Source organism: Antedon bifida, chromosome 11, assembly GCF_963402885.1.
Source record: "Antedon bifida chromosome 11, ecAntBifi1.1, whole genome shotgun sequence".
NCBI lineage: Eukaryota > Metazoa > Echinodermata > Crinoidea > Comatulida > Antedonidae > Antedon > Antedon bifida.
The window spans coordinates 4,238,730-4,255,955 of record NC_136236.1 but is presented as its reverse complement, the minus strand read 5'-3'; the positions used below and the strand labels follow the sequence as shown (position 1 = coordinate 4,255,955).

The 17,226-nt window shown below is 35.2% G+C and overlaps 3 protein-coding genes across 6 annotated transcripts in view; 2 read left to right on the top strand and 1 right to left on the bottom strand.

Annotated features, from left to right (window-relative positions):
• LOC144855803 (metabotropic glutamate receptor 3-like) overlaps positions 1–8,407 on the bottom strand; it is a 49,748-nt gene extending 41,341 nt beyond the window's left edge. Inside the window, exon 1 of the mRNA XM_078713742.1 lies at positions 8,188–8,407. The gene's annotated coding sequence lies outside the window, so the exon portion shown is untranslated. The remainder of the gene's footprint in view (positions 1–8,187) is intronic.
• Positions 8,408–9,055: 648 nt separating this feature from the next.
• On the top strand, positions 9,056–13,196 carry LOC144855895 (testis-expressed protein 264-like). The gene is made up of 3 exons (XM_078713847.1): positions 9,056–9,381; positions 9,782–10,003; positions 11,718–13,196. Exons 1-3 carry the CDS (start codon positions 9,124–9,126, stop codon positions 12,003–12,005), a joined length of 768 nt encoding a protein of 255 aa, XP_078569973.1. The 5' UTR covers positions 9,056–9,123; the 3' UTR covers positions 12,006–13,196.
• A 3,382-nt stretch (positions 13,197–16,578) lies between these two features.
• Positions 16,579–17,226, top strand: part of LOC144855789 (membrane-associated guanylate kinase, WW and PDZ domain-containing protein 3-like) — an 88,284-nt gene continuing 87,636 nt past the window's right edge. For all 4 annotated transcript variants that reach the window (XM_078713724.1, XM_078713721.1, XM_078713723.1 and 1 more), the window contains exon 1: positions 16,579–16,666. The gene's annotated coding sequence lies outside the window, so the exon portion shown is untranslated. The remainder of the gene's footprint in view (positions 16,667–17,226) is intronic.

Here is a 17,226-nt window from a genome sequence, read left to right as displayed (position 1 = left end):
TATAACATTTTTTGTAATTGTATACATGACGCGATGTGTTCATCGATTGTTTAATTTGATCATGATTTGGCGTAATGGCGGAAGCTATCACTACATAGATCGGTCTGTAAGAAGCGCGGTGCATTTATGTTACGCTCTATGACGTCATATTCATACAATCTGTTTAATTCATTTAAAGAGGACCGGTCGTACTATACCCACACTCGAGTCTGTAACTGTCACTAGATAAAGTCTGACTGACTATCGCAATTCATGAAACCGACAATAACCGAATGAATCCCCGAACAACGTCAAGCCGAACGACAACCTCCCAGTGGCCAAACCCAACCCTTTCCAAACCATCCAAAAACTGTTATTCGTATCAGAAGTCTCTATGTAATGGAGTTTAATATTATCATAATTTGATTATGATTACTCAATTTAATATTGATTATTCGAGGTGACCTCGTAATGACCCAAGCGCTTCAAGGATTTTCAATTACTCTGGTAGATTACAGTAAATAATACCTATATTATTATTATGTTATTATTAGTATACAATAAGATATTGAAATTTAAATGCTGATATCGTATAGTTAATGAAATCGCGGAGAAGCAATAAACTCCGTGGTAACTGTATTCACTGTGTCTTATTATAACAATAAATTTCATTGTCTTGGGTATAATTTGGGTCTTTTTCTACAATTGGTTTTTGTTATAGATGGTAGCTAAGATAGTAGTAACAACCCATCCTGTTAGTTTGCGCGTATGTCTGTAACCTTTATAACGAAACTCACATATTTAGATATTTAACCACTAAGTCTATATTTGTTTCTTGTGTGTTGCATGTTGAGAAATTGGTTTCTTGTATTAGACGGACAGCCAAAACTAATTTGCCTGTTAGTTTGCGCATAAATGTCTATAAATTGTATAACAAACACTCCCTTGTGGTATTTATACAGGTTTTTTTTCTGTCTTGGATGCTGGATATTTGAGTTAAAATGATTAGCCTATAGTCATCCTGTCAGTTTGCGTGCATGTCCATTCGGTGTATTTATGAATGTTTAAAGGCTTAATACGTTATTTGCCGCGAGTGTATGTGGCGTTGTCGAACCTAGACTTGGTTTCTTGAGATGGACAGTACATACAGCTAATTAGCCTAAAGGCCAATTTACACAGACAAGCGTTAACGATAAGGGGAAAACCGCGTAGCTTTCCCACGTATCATCTGTATCTAAACCGCCCGTCCGCTCTGCATTGTTTGTAAGTGGTCATAAGGAATAACTATATTTTTATTACCGATACCGCTCGTCTGTGTAATTGGCCTTAACTGTGGTCATAGCTTGTTTGTTTGCGTGTATGCCAATTTACAGTTGACATTTGGTGTATTGAATTTATGAATGTTTATCATTAATATTGTAATGGGTTTCGATGAATTCCGTAATAAAAACGTATATTAGAAAACAACATGCTGTACTACATCCGGGTAATCACGTTATTTTGATCCCGTATCTAATACTGCTTTACTCATTAGAAACGTTGTCCTAATGGGCCGTTTACATTAATAACCCCATATTTTATATTTAGAAACATAAATGTTAAAGGTGTATTGTCCCCCAAAAACATGAAAAATGAAGATTAATTAAATCAGACTTTGAATAGTTTATTTTGTATTTTTAATAAAGTTAATTACTTATGTAGAAAAAAAACGATGACAAAACATTTTTTCACTTATAAAATAACATGATAAATGGTTAAATTCAACCAAAAATCCATTTGACCATTTTTTGCTTTAAAATACATTTTTTTCGATCCAATTTTTTGTTAAAGTGGATAACTATGTTACATTAAAATGGAATATTCAACAAACATTTTTTTAAGAATTATTTTTGTCTTTTTACATCTTTAAAGCATCCAATTTATTTTACAATTTTTGTATTTCTCGTTATTCCTCTCTCTATATTTCATTATTTCGTTTGGTGTTTTTTTTTTCTTTTCGTTTCGTCCTAATACAATAATAATATTATGTTTAGTATTCATATTTCCCTTTTGATTAATTTCATTTCCTATGAATATATTCAATAACTATGGTTTCAACGATTACGGTGTAATTTGAGACGTTAATCTGTAATTTTGATAGAGGTCTGGCTAGCTATTCCCCGAGTTTGATATTGCAATCACTGGCGGCTATTCTGGAAATCCTTTAATCTATTATTCGACAGAAGACATTACATTTGATAATGTTCCTGTATGTTTAGAAACAGGAGACTGCGATACAGTTAAAACTAAAGCTTGGTTCCCACTAGAAACGCAACACAAGGACGTAACACAACGTAAAGCTTGGTTCCCACTAGGAACGCAACACAAGGACGTAACGCAACGTAAAGCTTGGTTCTCACTAGGAACGCAACACAAGGACGTAACGCAACGTAAAGCTTGGTTCCCGCTAGAAACGCAACACAAAGGACGTAACGCAACGTAAAGCTTGGTTCTCACTAGAAACGCAACACAAGGACGTAAAGCAACGTAAAGCTTGGTTCCCACTAGAAACGCAACACAAGGACGTAACGCAACTAAAGCTTGGTTCCCACTAGAAACGCAACACAAGGACGTAACGCAACGTAAAGCTTGGTTCGCACTAGAAACGCAACACAAGGACGTAACGCAACGTAAAGCGTGGTTCCCACTAGAACGTAACGCAAGGACGTAAACGCAACGCAAGCGTTTTAACCAATGACAAGCGAAGTTATAGACAGTTAGCAATCACAAGCGAATAAGCCATCGCTTGTGATTGGTCAATTCACTTGCGTTGCGTTACGTCCTTGCGTTGCGTCGCTAGTGGGAACCACGCTTAAAGCTTGGTTCGCACGTATACTGCTTGAGCTCGAAATGCCTCGAAATAACTAAAGACTTGGGGCAAGTCTAGTATAGGCCTACTCTCGTGGTATGTAATGAAATATGCCAGACATATTATGTTCAATATCTCATATATTGTACTTGTGTATATTCAAGTCTTTTATATTTTGGTCATTAATTATCTTTCGAGCTTTTGATTCGGGACAATAGAAGAAAGATGACATCGTCCAGAAACACTATAAATTAATTAGCTAATTAATTTAATTTGACCTAATGTTGACGACGACGTATATTGATTAATATAAAGCTCGCCACGAATGTAACTAGTTAGTTCTCTCTATGATATGTGGGAGAATAAAGGTCAAAGGTTAACGTCTTCTGGTTGTATAGATATAGCACTATCGAGACTCTCCCTCTAGTTCTTTCTATGCAATTCATTTGGGAAAATAAAGGTCAAAGGTTAACGTATTCTAGTTGTATAGATATAGCACTATCGAGACTCTCCCTAGTTCTTTCTATGCAATTCATTTCGGAAAATAAAGGTCAAAGGTTAACGTCTTCTGGTTGTATAGATATAGCACTATCGAGACTCTCCCTAGTTCTTTCTATGCAATTCATTTGAGAAAATAAAGGTCAAAGGTTAACGTCTTCTGGTTGTATGGATATAGCACTATCGAGACTCTCCCTAGTTCTTTCTATGCAATTCATTTGGGAAAATAAAGGTCAAAGGTTAACGTCTTCTGAGTGTATAGATATAGCACTATCGAGACTCTCCCCAATTCTCCAGTCAACATTCGTATAGTCAACAAAACGAATGTAAATACACGGTACGATGCATTGCATCTAAATTACTTTATTTTAATGTGTTCACCCGGGAAGGTTATTTTATGATTTTCACAATATTGTAATTACCTGGACAATAATAAAACCTTGTTGACGTGGTAACGTGCCTTACAGAATGTTCAAAGCACTATTCACTGCACGCCAGGGAATCGATACAGACGGGCCTTGATAACGTGTTAGCAACTATGCGCAGTTGTGTTGGGCGCAGTAAACATTATGCAAATTAATGATTGGTTCTCCCACTATATAGGACACAAAGATGTAAGCACAGCGAAAGTTGACTAATCATAAGCGATGGGTTATTCTACCTCTCTGCGTTGCATATACATCCTTGCGTTGCGTCTACATCATTGCGTTGCGTCTACTTTATTGCGTTTCGTCTACGTCTTTGCGTTGCGTCTACTTTATTGCATTTCGTCTACGTCGTTGCGTTGCGCCTACGTCTTTTTGTTGCGTCTACGTCTTTGCGTTGCGTCTACTTTATTGCGTTTCGTCTACGTCGTTGCGTTGCACCTACGTCTTTCCGTTGCGTCTACGTCCTTGCGTTGCGTCTCTAGTGGGAACCGAAGCTTTAAACCTAGATCCCAGATTTACAGTAATACAGTATTGTATATGGCACTGTTTTCGTTTTGTGCATATTTTCACTTTCGTCTACTAATACAAATTGTAGGCGCCATTTTTGACTGTGGATATACTCTTCACTTTCATGTATAAATTAATTAATAAATGTGATTTATATCCTACTTTTTCTTTCATTTCTATGAGAAGGGAAATACCCGCTCCCACTGATCCTCCTCGCATATAGACAACGAAGGGTTTGAGAATCTATATCTGCTGATTATCCGCCGCTCAAAACATCGCAATCGAATACGGCTATATTAGGGAGAGGGATTATTCGAACTGGCACTGTGATTGGTCAATACTTGCGTCGCGCGTACGGCCATCGCGTCATATTCATGAGTCTTCCCGAGCCAAATTCAAATGGTGGGACGTCCATGTGACACAAGAACTCAATTCTTCTATTAACCAGACACAATTTTGGCTGGCCTAAAATTTGTTGTTTAATATTAATTAAATTTAAATATAATTATATATTATTATTAATTTTAATATTCTTTTGGACCTCAGTGAAGTCGGGTATTAGGAGAGCCGGCGGTATATAATACCACAGCCAGTTTGTTGTAGCGTAAGTAAAAGCTCCTAATCTAATACAATCGATTTTTAAAAAAAAGTCTGAATAATAATTATGCGAATGCCGATGGCAATGAACGATCTTTAACAGACAAAAATCCCAACGTGTTCTTTGATAAAAAGTCGTCTGATTTAAATGTAAATTGCTTTCTTTCTAAATTATTTATTGCTTTTAATTAACAGAATATATATCTACCTTGGCAGCAACTATACGAGAGTGTTTAACTAGCCTGCTATATCGTTTATATCCGCATCAGCATGTAAAAGTAAAAAGTAGGGAATTTTCGTCTGATTGCGAGGTGTGCGACTCAAATAAAGTTTTACGCGCGTAACAAACATCTACGCATGCGTGGCAGTCAATCGGTCAATGTAACTTGGATGGTTTGTGTGACTGGATTTAATTAGTGTACGGTAGTATCCGATTCGTAGACTCTTTGGCTTAAATAATGCGCGGTCTTAAAAAGAATTAATCTTGGCTACAGACTCAACGCAAATGATTTGACCAATGACAAGCGACAGATTAATTCATCGATTTTGACTGGTGAAATCACTTTCGTTGCTCTTACGTCCTTGCGTTGCGTCTCTAATGCTTGGTTCCCACTAGAGATGCAACACAAGGAGTAACGCAACGTAAGTGAGTTGACCAATCACAAGAGATGGATTATTTGAACTATCGCTTGTCATTGCTCAACATGCTTGCGTTGCGTTTACGTCCTTGCGTTGCGTCCTAGTGGGAACCAAGCTTAATGAGAACCACGCATTATGGGTTTAATTTTTCTTTTAGAACCAATCATTAGCGTATAGTATGGTGATAGGCTAAGTCCCATATGGAGAAAACATACGGCGCATGTCGTGTGCTCGTTGTGGATGTGTAATAATAAGTAATAGTACCGTGAAGGCTAGGCTTACGTAATACATACATATTTACTTAACAAAGCTCGGCTAGAGTGGTATTTATTTATCCGGCGTGAATCGATCATAGATAGGTTTTCGATCTCACATAACGGTAGATAATCCGTATTAATAGCCAGCCTAAGCTAACAGTCGCCGTGTATATATCTTGTGTTATACATCATATATTATTTGAATATTATGTATCTCTTTTGATACCCTATTTGTAATTAAACCTTTTATATATCTTTTCATTGTTGATCCGGTCTTTCTTACTGCGACCTTGTTTTCTAGCTTTATTACTGATAATTGTTCGTGAGACATCATTTTTGTATCGCTTGCAATAGCTAACTAGATTAACTGTTGTCGAAATTAAAACTATAACTCTGCCTTATAATTTACTATGAGGCGCTCGTAAAACTGCATTGTTAAATATCTGATATATATACTACGTATAGCTATACACTATTTATTACTTTTACCATACACATTAATTGGACATATATATAGTGTACAGCAATTACTTAAACCATACATCATATAGACCATTAATTCCCGTAAAAATTACCATGCAACATCTGTAAAAAAACGCGAGTATGTAAAACAAATGGTAAAGATTTGCTCAAACGTAAAGGTTATTACTTTGCGGTAAATGAACCCCACTTACGACGTAACGAACGTTCCATCCCGCGTTCCATGAAACGGAAGAGCGTGTACTAAACGGAAGAGTGTATATTATGCCAATGATGCCTACCGCGCGTACGTACTATAACGGAAGGGCGTATATGGTGTGTATCTACCACATGTACGTATTGTGCGTTTACCGAAAACGCTTATCTCCGTTTTATGGAATAAATTGATTTTGATTGATTGATTGATTATAACAGAAGACATATAGGCCATGTTCGCGGCCCATTCAGACATACCTATTTACAGTGTACAGTTGGTTCCTATCCACAAAAGTTACCGTAGCGATAATGTGACCATGTAAACCATATTGTACGCGTTAGATAAGATAAGCAAGAAGCGTATTTTTTTTTTATGTTTCGGTTTTAAACAACTGCAAAACAATACTTTAAAAAAAATTATGTTTAAAAATCACCATCTCTCAACCTTCCTTACCTTACCTAGGCTACTGTTAACTAAGCGATATAATTATATTCGTTCACGAAAACCGAACGTTTGAATAAGTACCCGTTTTTCTTGAAGAATGAGTGTACCTCTTTATAACTAATCCCGCTGTTCGTTACAATCATTAAGCTAAATCTAGTTATAATAATTTGCTCATGTTTATTGTGCTATAAGTGCAAGTAAAACACTATATGTATGTATATTGATCATACAGTACAATAATAATTGATTGATAATTAGTCTGTTTTCGCTTTTCTCTGTAAACAATCATATGTAACAAAATAGTAATATTGTATTTCGCTATTGATTTTAGAGTCAAGAATATGACTTACATCGCAAAACAATAGCTCCACTTTGACTCGTTTAGTGAACTAGACGCTAGGCTAACTGAAAATCTATTTTATTTACTTCTACGCTCAATTGAAGCGTATTTACTTGGCTTTATAGTGTAATAATACACAATAATGTAGGCCTACAATAATAGTGTTATTGTTATAGCTTGAGTTGGTTGAACGAGTCAACATTGTAATTGTAGGCCTAGTACATCCGTGAAAAAAAAAGTACATTCTAAGAATATAGTCGATACTGTACGTTATCCTATGGAATTGTATTTTATAGTACTTCACCGGAATATAGTAGAAACCCTAATGGGACACATTTGGTACCAAACATAGAGGTGTGCCCTACTGATTAGGAGGATTTAGAGGTAGTGCTAAAACGTATTCCCCCACACGTTCGCTTCACACCGGGAAAGTATTCAAGAGGTGTCCCTCAATAGAGGTGTCCTAAAGGAGCTTCTAGATGGAAAATTGAGTACAATAATCGGAGAGATAATAGTTCGTGATATATTTATATAATTTTCACTATATTGTTAATATTTTACGGCGGTTTTGTTTGATCAACTCTCGCGATCTACCAATTAATAATGTGTTAAAAACATGCCTCTATGTTGTAGTAGGCTATCACATTTCTGTACCGGTACTGCAGTAATGTTTCTTCCTCCAGTAACCCGAGTTCCGTGGTTCAAGTCGTGAATTTGGCTCATACCGAAATTCCCAACAAAAATTGACAAATAATAACTACTAAACCGTAAAACACATAAGCTATACTGTATCCTGAGGATGAGAAGCGTGCGAATTAGCGAAAAATGTCTATATAATGAACTCTATTATCATTTTCCAGACGAAATTGCAATAAAACTCATTAGGATGCTAAATTAAAAGTCACACAAGGTCATTTTAAAAAGCACTCGCTTCCTAATTTTATAGAGAAAAAAGGGAACACATTACCACTTACTGTTATTTTGTGATGCAGTCGTCAAAATTCCCTAGAAATCGAATAATTCGCATTAAAAGTATTATAATATGTATAATCCGACGAGAACTTGGACGTGCCTAAGTGCAGATGTCGAGAACCATGTTCTGTAACGTTTGTTTCAAATAACAACTGATCGTGTTGGTGGTTAATTGATGACTGCTAGCTGGGTTCTTCACTTCATGGTAGAGACCTGGCTGCACGAACGAGCAATTTAGAAATGGTCATTATAGAGGGCGCTAGATACATATTAAAAATGTATAATAACATATTCCAGCTTTATTGAACACAAGTGAGATTTTTGAATTTTATAGGCTGTTTTAAAATCAATTTTCAATTCTAAATTATATCAGAAATATATTTAAATTTTAAATAACTTCTATCTTCATAGTTGAATTAACTGTATATTGTTTTTAGTTTTGTTATTTATGCGTGACATTTAAACATTGTTTTTTGTTGGTACATTTAAAATAGACGGCCTAGGCCCTACAAAGAAAATTGAAATTATCAGTCAACCATGAAAGAATCCAAGTATCACATAATGGCGGCATGTCTTTAATGATTCAGACATTCGGTCATGCATATCTTTCTAATAGTTGTGTTCATTAAATATTCACCATTTTCAAACAAGATCTATAAAATCTTACAGACTGAGCGTTAGTAAAATTTGTAAAAATCAAAAAAACATATTGACAATTAAATAAGAAAAGTAATTGAAGAAAAGTTGGATTTAAATTCAATTTGGTATTGTTTGGCTATCTTAGTCTGGTGCAATACGTCTATGAAAGATTTTTCCACCGGTAGAGGGCCGATTATTGACCTCATTTGACCCACATTGAAAAATTGTAAACATTGGCCTAGCCTAGATCTGAGCTACGCAATCATTAATTAATCAAAAACGTGCATTTAATTGCAAAAATGTCGACTGCTATTTTGTGGGGTATTGCTATTCTCTTCCTCTTGCTTTGCTTGACAATTATTTCACTTTTGTTTTACTCTGGACTTTTGTATCCGATTGAATTCAAGGCGGGTAAGCCTCCCGTTGGAAGCTTGCAAATCGCGTACAAATTCGGGCGAGGACAATACAGCGATGTCGGCGAGTATTTTGGCGAAGTAGGCAAGCTAGTCCCTTCAGCCTATCGTAGTTTTGGAATGTACTACGATGATCCAGAAAAAGTATGATACACATTTAAATCTTAAACACAATTTATGAATTATTAATTGTCTATAATTTTTCAAAGAAAGGTTGTCACAAGGCAGACATTTCAAGTTCATCAAATATATATTAATTATATATATCCGAATTGAGTTTGAACAATAACATGTGAAAGCCCCAGTGGTCTAATAGTTAGGACATCTGCATATCAAGCAGAAGGTCCGGGTTCGAATCTCTTTATCGTTTCAAATTAATTAATTAAATTTCAGTATATCAATTCTATGCCTGTGTTTATATATATATTTATATATATTATGATATCAATATTATATCAGTTTTGAAAGCATGCATATACACATTGATATGTACATTTATATTATTCTATAGTCTGCCAAAATAAATGTATTTATAAATCCACAGGTTCCATCGGGCAAACAAAGATATGCGGTCGGGACTATCTTAAGTGAGGGCGACGCAGACCCCGACAAAGAACTAATGGAGAAGCTTGAATCCAACGGATATAAGTTCCACAACATACCAGAAGTAACTAACATGGTCCACACGACATTTCCAAATAAGAGCTTCTTGTCCATGATTATCGGAATGCAACGTGTCTACCCCGCATTTGGAACTTATATTGAGGTACGCAGGGATCCTATCCAGTGGCTTAACGACTATGAGCGCTCACTGGCTAAACCTAAAAGCCCTGGAGCTTATGGAGGCCCCGAGCAGTGCGTAGTGGAAAAAACAGGCATTCAAATATGCCTAAAAATGCCCGAGTGTACAGTACACTTAGGGTCCCTAAACCAGGTTCCTCAGACCTCTGCGTTACGCCACTGGATCTATGATAATAATGAAATCAGCCACAACATTTTTTTTCAGTATGAATTAACTGCATAGAGCATTAGATTAAACTCACTGATATTTTGTGTTGCCATAAATGAAATGAAAATAATCCTGTGCTGTGTGTAGTTATCAGTTTAATATAAAGCTCATTATTAAATTTAACTGCCAATGGTCCGAGGATGCAATGCAAATGAAAGGACATGCATGCAGCTCAAGTAATTTGACCAATCAACAGAAGAGAAATATGAGTCCAATTCAAACAATATAGGCACACATAAGGGCGTATACAATGGGGACCGCTTTGGTTGCACAACTCTTCCTCTACAGCAAAAATGAATTTAATTTTTTCATATCATCTTTTATGATATCTCTATTAAGGGATACTTTCCTGTGAAACAAGCAAAGGGCAATCTATGTTTTAACACAATGGTCAACCTTTATTCAGGTGAAACTTCTCTTTGAAGAGGGGGAAAAAAACACCCACAATAAGAGTCCACACCTCTTCGGGGAAAGGGAGGAACACACTTATTAAGGTGATCATTTGTTGCTTACCAAAATCTTCTTGATAGAATACTGTTCTACTGATATACAGTAGATACTATAGATCTACTGAAGCCGCCGCCTCTGATATTTCTCTAGATAAAGTCCTTTTTTTTTCCAGCAGAAACAACGCTCCTTCAAATCTCTACATAGATTTTGACCCATGCTAATCTTGGCAATTTTCTAATGAGTTGATCTGGTATTTTCAGTACTAAATTGATGCCGTTAAATCCACTATAATTTGATTTAAAGTAAACAAAATTGAATTGGATAATTATAGTCATATTCTGATATTAAGGAGACCTCTCGGGGGAAATCATTTACGTTGAATTAATACCGTTACTTAAAGGTGAAGTGATGAGGAAAAAAAATTTAAAGAAGATATAAAAGAATGAATTGTGTTCACATGGTAAAGGTTGCTGACATTCAAACTGTTTGATGCTGACAAATTATTATAACATTTCTAATATCGTCATCATTTTAATAATCTTATTAGGTCAAAGTTCAGTTCAAATATTTACTAAATCGCTCAACTGTGTCATAGCTGTGTTCATTGTTTCTCTTTTCTTCAAAGCCCATGTTTGTAATTAATTTATATTTATTATTTGCATACATACCAAACATGTTTTACTTTATATCATATTTTAATAGATAGTAATTTCATTTTTTCATAATTTATTGCTTTTTTGTTATGAAAATGAGCGTTCTCTGTCCAGCCAATTCTTGGTACACTTTATTTAAATTTGTCGAGTATCATAGATAAAGTAATGTGATGCCTAAACCCTAACCTTACCGTTACCTTCCGTAATACAGGTATCACATGTGACCTGTATTATGGAATTTGCCTATGATACTAGACTAATATTTTCAGATGAGGAGGATACAGCACTGATAATTGTGTGCTCTATCATTCATTTTGGGCAGCTAACAGATAGTTTGTAATGTTGATGAAGTTCTTTCTTTTTTATAGGAGACTGGTCTGTCCGCTCATCCATGTTTTGAAATTTACGACAATGATTTGATATATTTTATGGCTCCGCTGGCCAAACAAAGTGAATTCTACGTTCCAGAAGCTAAGGAAAAACAACAGGACCCGGAGACGGAAAGCTTGTCACTAGACGGCTCTCTGGACGAAGACAACAGCGACGTGGATGGCAGTGGCAGCAGCTCTGGTGAGGACAGTGGCAGTTCGTTTGAAGAACTCGATGCCAGCCAAGTGACAGAGGAAGAGGATGAGGAGGTTGAGGAAGAAGTTTAAATTATGATGTATACCATAATGCATTGTTTAAATGTTTATATTCAATATTTCAGTACTGTACTTTGTTGGTCAGTCATATATGTATAATATACAGTGAGATATTCCATTTGATCATCGCGATATAATATATGTACTCCCTTTCTGATTGGCTGATGTTCTTCTTTTAAACTGTTCTCACTCTGTAATTGACTAATTTTCTAATATTTGAACTGTTCTCGCTATCTGATTGGCTGATTTTATAATATTTGAACCATGGAGTAACTCCATGATTTGAACTGTTCTTGCTATCTGATTGGCTGATTTTCTAATATTTGAACTGTTCTGGCTATCTGATTGGCTCATTTTCTTGCTTTTAAATTGTTCCAATATTGACACTTTCCTTTTAAACCTTTAAGTCGTTATATATATGATATATATTTAGTATAAGATGATAAAGTCATTAAATATTATAATAGTTTAAGGTTTTTCACTTAAGAAACCAAGATCCTGAGTGTTTCATTTAAAATATATGTGTCAAATCATTAACATTTTTTATTCTAGTTTCTTGATTTTAAATATTTTTTTATACAAAAAAAAAGCAAAATTCTGCTATTATTTAACGCACACTAAAGTAAAAAGATTTTTATGAGGTTAAAAATTGTGTTTATTTGGTAGAATAGGTGGTGGGGCCACTGGCGAATATCACCATGTGTTAGATAAACAACGGGTTATTTAAATATTTATTTATTGTCCTGTGTTTAAAATTATGTAATTTTGCTATCACACATAAATGCATGACGTAGCCAAACTGATACAAACCAATGGAGCGTAGCAACAAACTGCACATGCTCACTGACCAATCTGTGTTTCGATAGCTTGGGCAAACGCCCATTTTATTTATGTAATACAATCGAAAGTTTCTATATATTACTGCCCCCAAGTTATGTCAGTTAGGTTTTAACATGTTAAATATATAATTGTTTATATGTTATTTTGTTATATTATATCGTTAGAATATACATATTGACCAAATTGAAAAAAAAAATATTTTAATTTTTACTAATTCTTAACATGCATTCCTTTTTACAATGAGGCTACAATGGTCACAGAAGTTCAGCATAAATATTACGTCATTAGTTACAATATAATTTTGATGATTTATTTTTCTATTTTTTTTGTTTCATAAGATATTACAAATTGTACGCAGTTATAGCATTGTTTAGATTTACAATTTATTAATACGTTAAATCATGACTTATTTTCAGTTTTGAATAATACTCGCTCTTCCCTGCTTTTCTCTAGTACTCTGTCAATACAAGTCGGGCTATTAATAATAGTTGTAGAGAAAGGTGTTTAAAGTTTATAAAGTAAACTTTTATTATGACTGCCAATTAATATTTCTATCCATGTTTATATTTTCTATAAGTTGAAATATGTTGTACTTGTCCACGTTAAAGCCTGGTTCCCACTAAATCGAACTAAAGCTTGGTTCCCACTAGATCGAACTAAAGCCTGGTTCCCACTAGATCGAACTAAAGCTTGGTTCCCACTAGATCGAACTAAAGCCTGGTTCCCACTAGATCGAACTAAAGCCTGGTTCCCACTAGATCGAACTAAAGCTTGGTTCCTACTAGATCGAACTAAAGCCTGGTTCCCACTAGATCGAACTAAAGCCTGGTTCCCACTAGATCGAACTAAAGCTTGGTTCCTACTATGACGCAACGCAAGGACGTAAACGCAACGCAAGCGAGTTGAACAATGACAAGCGAATAATCCATCGCTTGTGATTGGTCGTTGCGTTGCGTCTCTAGTGGGAACTAAGCTTAAGCGTTAGTTTCCGCAACTGACTTGTGTATTTCTATCTCCGCATACTTTTTGCATCTACCATGCTGGATGGGAACGGAGAGTATATAAGGCTTGATTCCCACTAGATACAAGGACGTAACGTAAAGTGATTTAACTAATCACAAGCAATAGAATATTTGAACTGTCGCTTGGTCAACTCGCTTCCGTTGCGTCTACGTCGAATCTCTAGTGCGAACCAAGTTTTAAGACCTACTAAAGTTAAACATCTTCTAGACCCGTCAAGTACGGTAGATGACGTCATTTTAAGCATGTATACAGTAACGCATGGTTCCCACTAGGACGCAACGCAAGCGAGTTGACCAATCACACGCGACTGTTCGAATAATCTATAGCTTGTAATTGGTCAAATCACTTTGCGTTGTGTCATAGTGGGAACTTTAGAAAACGTTATTTTATCGTTCACAGTTTGTTTTCATAATTTTGTTTCTGTTAATTTTGTTCTTTAGTTTATGTATTATAAATTAATTTAAATGAAATGTGCAGGGACAATATATTAATTATGTTTTTTTTAATGCATGCGTGAGAATTATTCGCATTAAAACCAAATGTAATTTTAATGTGCTCAGTTTTTTAATATCTGATAAATAAGAAGGCCATTAAAAGATGATATGATATTGGATGACTGCAAAACCATTGTTGTATTACCGTATGCCATAATGTGCAAGTTGATTTCATTTAGTCAGAATTTACTGCTAAAAGTACAATACATAACATAACTTATCATCCACCGGTTGAACATCGGATACCCAGGTTGCAACGTGTATAGAGATTCGACCAATCACAAGCGGTGGATTATTCAAACTGTCGCTTGTCATTGGTAAACTCGCGTGCGAAGTGTCTACGTCATTGCGTTGCGTCTCTGGTGCGAACCAGGTTTTGGGCTATGTATTACGTAACTTTTTCTAAATTAATCGCGCATAAAGAAGCGTTGCACAGTGCCATCACATCTAGTACACTAATATTTGCTCTTGATCTATCGAAATAATCTGGTCGCGAAAATTAAGATAAAGCACTTTGTATAGAAGTCCTCTCTGGTTTCCACTAGAGACGTAACGCAGCGTAAGTGATTTGACCAATCAGAAGCGATGGATTATTCGAACAGTTGCTTGTCATTGGTCACCTCGCTTGCGTTGGGTCTCTAGTGGGAACCAAGCTTTACTGGCTACCTGTTTTCATCCCACGTATATAGGCCTACTTCTCATGCATATTGGTCTTAATTTCGCACATATAGGCCTACTCAAATTAAGTACGAAGGGCCTAAAAGATGCGTTGATTTTTTAATGTTATGTACAGATACAACAGCAGAATTGCTTCACGTCACACAATACCTTAATATTATTACGTCTAATAATGTAGAATAATCAAATATATTGTGATTTGTTTCTAATTTGTCACGCTTCATTAAATCCACCGTAACGAGCAAGACGCGTCGTTAAATCTTCTGACGCGTTAGATTTGGCAGATACTTCGAGGAGCATCTTTCCAACAGTCTCTCTTTACATTTCAATTACCCAGAGACATTAGGAACATTAATCGTGGTTCCGTATTATCGCATCTACGTTTGCATATCTACTCCATCTCTTAAATAAGTCTAACCCCTTAGAGAATTTGAACTTAATTGATCCAGTACAGTGGTTAAATTATGTATGTATAAAGTGATGAATCCGTAATCTGAACGAATCAAATTATGAAGTCGAATGCAGTATTCATAAACATGTTAGTCTGTAAATATTATAATAGGCTAAACATACACTTTTTATATAACTGTTACGTCAAAAAGTCGAGAGGCGTTTTTTTGTAAGAACTATAATTATTGTATAAATCAGAACATACAGTAAACCAAACGTAGGTTACTTACATATACATTTATTAATTTTTTAGTTTTAAGACGCGTAACATACCGAGCTCTATTTTAACAATATTATTTACTGTTGGCTACTACAGTAATCAATTTGAATTAAAATAAATAAAAAAATAATGTTAAAAGAATAAAAGTAAAATGTTATGATAACTGAAAAAACTGGTCTGCCGCCCTCTGTAGTTTTGTTAATTAAAATACATGGAAGTAAATTTTATGATAATTGAAAAAACTGGTCTGCCGCCCTCTGTAGTTTTGTTAATCAAATTTACGCAGTGAGCTGTAAGCTGAAGGCTAGAGGGTGCACTCCAGACTGAAAAGTGATTCCAACAGGAGGGGAACCAACTGCGATAACACTGCATGTTCTTTGAGATCTAGCCTTCGGCTATATAAAATCGTTGGAAAGTATTTTTTATGATAATTGAAAAAACTGGTCTACCGCCCTCTGTAGTTTGTTAATTTAAAATACGTAAAAGTATTTTTTTATGATAATTGAAAAATCTTGTCTGCTGACCTCTGTAGTTTTGCAAAAATATTTTTTGGAAACACAGAATAATTTACTACTCTATCAAAGATAGTCAATATCAAGGTCTAAGTTTTATCATTATGTGTCTTATTAAGTATCATATAATAAACCCCATTTATCAGTACCATAACAAAAAAAAGATATGTATTTTCTTTTTCATTTTTATGTCTCAGAAATGTGTTTCTCAGCCAATATTTGCAATAAGTCTTGAATATTTTTTTGTGTTCAAAATTATATAATTGTACTATTTGTAGTCTGCTGTAGGTGGTTTGCGTGTTTGTTTATTGTGAATTTGCGCATGCGTAAACAGGGAGTTTATATTTCGGACATGTTTAGTACTTTAGTGAATGAATTTGAATAATTGTGTGTTTTGTTTTGCTAGTAAGCGACCACTTGCGGTCTTCTTTTTATATATAACAATTCTTTTATCAAGTAAGTATGTGTAAATGAGCTTTTAACTAAATAAATCGTTTGTTTTTTCTACTTGCACAGCTTGTGTTGCGTCCGGCACGGCGACCAGAATTTGGCCGCAGGTAGGTAGGTAGGGAAGACGCTGCAAGCCCGGCAGGGCTAGGCTAGGCCTCTATGCAAAGGACAAACAGTTGAATAAGCTAGGCTAGGAAGAGGCCTAGATTTTGATGTCTTTTATTTAAATTATACAGTATGCCTAGCATACATTATAAACACAAAATACTAAATTAATACTACAACAATAAGTATTTAGGATAGGCCTCTAGCTAGGCATTATCTTGTTTGTAACAAAACAATGAAATATAATTTATCAAATAGCCTAATAATACAAATATATGGCCTAATAGACCTGGGCTAGTAGGCTATAGGATGGGTGATAAAAATGTGATGACTAGCTAGGCTAGGCCTAATGACGCATCAATGTGTGTGTCCTATTGTCGTTGTCACAATAGAAAGCTCCCTAATAATAATATAATATTAATAACTGATCGAATAAGATATGAACTTCCATACTACAGATT